We start from the raw sequence: 2,214 nt of genomic DNA on the forward strand, positions 1-2,214 counted from the left end.
AAAAAAAAAAAAAAACCACCAAAAAAACCACAAAGAAACAGGACTACAAAGTTACAGGCATCTGTTTAACTGAGTTGAGAAAATATTCACCCTTACGAAATATCTTGAAACTTTTCTTTTTCTTTTTATTTATGTATTTATTTATTGAGATGGAGTCTTGCTCTGTCACCCAGGCTGGAGTGTGGCACAATCTCGGATCACTACAACCTCTGCCTACCGGGTTCAAGTGATTCTCCTGCCTCAGCCTCCCGAGTAGGGGGGATTACAGATGCATGCCACCACGCCCAGCTAATTTTTGTATTTTTAGTAGAGACGGGGTTTCATCATGTTGGCCAGGCTGATTTTGAATTCCTGACCTCAAGTGATCTGCTCACCTCAGTCTCCCAAAGTGCTGGGATTACAGGTGTGAGCTACCGTTCCTGGCTGAAACTTTTCTTTATGTGAAAAAAAATTGATTTATTGACTTTCACTGCTTCTACTATTGTGAATTTTTGTTGATTTGGTTACCTGGAAATTAATGACCTATGAAAATGAAAACATTTTGGTCTGTATTTGGAGATGGAGAATTGAGGCACATGCAAATTCTTTAATGATTTTTAATTATTATATACATTATTATTATTTTTTAATTAGGTAGAGATAGGGTCTCACTATGTTGCCCAGGCTGGCCTTGAACTCCTGAGATCAAGGATCCTCCTGCCTGGGCTTCCCAAAGTGTTGGGATTACAGGCACGAGCCACTGCTCCCAGCCCATTATGTTGTTTTGATGGTAGTTTTTTCAGTGTTTCCACTTATAAGACAAATTCTTACAAAATATGTTTTTGTAGAGAGAGGACGATAGAAGAAGAGCTAACATTTAGGTGCCAGATTCTGAGCTTTGGGAATCGTGGACATGGCCCTGTCTAGTCTAATCTGTATCCCTAAAAGGATCAGGATTCTTTTTTTTTTTTTTCTTTTTTTTTGAGACGGAGTCTTGCTCTGTGGCCCAGGCTGGAGTGCAGTGGCCGGATCTCAGCTCACTGCAAGCTCCGCCTCCCGGGTTCACGCCATTCTCCTGCCTCAGCCTCCCGAGTAGCTGGGACTACAGGCGCCCGCCACCTCGCCCGGCTAGTTTTTGTATTTTTAGTAGAGACGGGGTTTCACCGTGTCAGCCAGGATGGTCTCGATCTCCTGACCTCGTGATCCACCCGTCTCGGCCTCCCAAAGTGCTGGGATTACAGGCTTGAGCCACCGCGCCCGGCAGGATCAGGATTCTTATTGTCCCCATTTTATAGTTGGGGAAACTGGGCCTGGGAGAGGTTGGGCGATGTGTTGAAGATCAGTGCTGGCAGCAGAGCTGAGTTCCAATTCTGGTCTCTTTCTGAGCTTATCTGACGATGTTGAATTACAAAAGGCTTGTGGGCTCTCTGGTCTGACTTTATCTGCATCTGGCAGCTGGGGTCACAGCAGGATACTGATTGGATCACACAGGTCTTTGTTGAGGTCTCTGGCAGCTTTCTAAATACAGCTCTGCAAGGTGGTGTGCTAATCTGTTTCTCAGTGAGGCAGAAGCTAATCCGAGGTCAGGAGTTCTCCCTCAGTGTTAAACGTTCCATCTACACTAGATGCCTGCTTCAGCAACTTAGGAGCTTAGTTTTGGATGTCTTTGTTTTCACCCTATATAGGTCCTGTCTTTATGACCTTTGTGTTTCAGATGCTCGTCAGACACTTGAGGTTCCTCAAAAAGAGAAACATAAAAAGAACAAAGACAAGCACAAGGCCAAGAAAGAGCACAGGCGGAAGAAAGAGAAGGTGAGAGACTTGTGTGTACCCCAGGATCAGTGTGGGGTGGGACCCGTTGGTCAGCCCCCAGGAGTGTCATATACGGCAGTTGAAGAGCAGATCTGGTGGCCAAGTCACAGTTCTCTCTGAGACTTAACAAAAATGTCGACATTCGATGCAAACCCTTGATTTTTCAGAAACATTTTCCTTTGCACGTAAACCGCATCATCCCCCCTTTTTTTTTTGAGACGGAGTCTCACTCTGTTGCCCAGGGTGGAGTGCAGTGACTCAGTCTCGGCTCACTGCAACCTCTATCTCCTGGGTTCAAGCAGTTCTCCTGCTTCAGCCTCCCAAGTAGCTGGGACCACAGGTGTGTGCCACCTGGCTAATTGTTTGGTTTTTTTTTTTGTTTTTTTTTTTTGAGACGGAGTCTGGCTCTGTCTCCCAGGCTGG

At 45.5% G+C, this 2,214-nt stretch overlaps 1 protein-coding gene across 1 annotated transcript in view; it reads left to right on the forward strand.

The window, feature by feature from the left end:
• GPATCH1 (G patch domain containing 1) overlaps positions 1-2,214 on the forward strand; it is a 53,163-nt gene that overhangs the window by 46,167 nt on the left and 4,782 nt on the right. The window contains exon 16 of the mRNA XM_011948821.1: positions 1,694-1,791. Coding sequence (XP_011804211.1) covers positions 1,694-1,791 — 98 coding nt within the window. The remainder of the gene's footprint in view (positions 1-1,693; positions 1,792-2,214) is intronic.

The sequence above is a fragment of the Colobus angolensis genome, unplaced genomic scaffold (assembly GCF_000951035.1).
Source record: "Colobus angolensis palliatus isolate OR3802 unplaced genomic scaffold, Cang.pa_1.0 Scaffold107, whole genome shotgun sequence".
Taxonomy (NCBI): Eukaryota; Metazoa; Chordata; class Mammalia; order Primates; family Cercopithecidae; genus Colobus; species Colobus angolensis.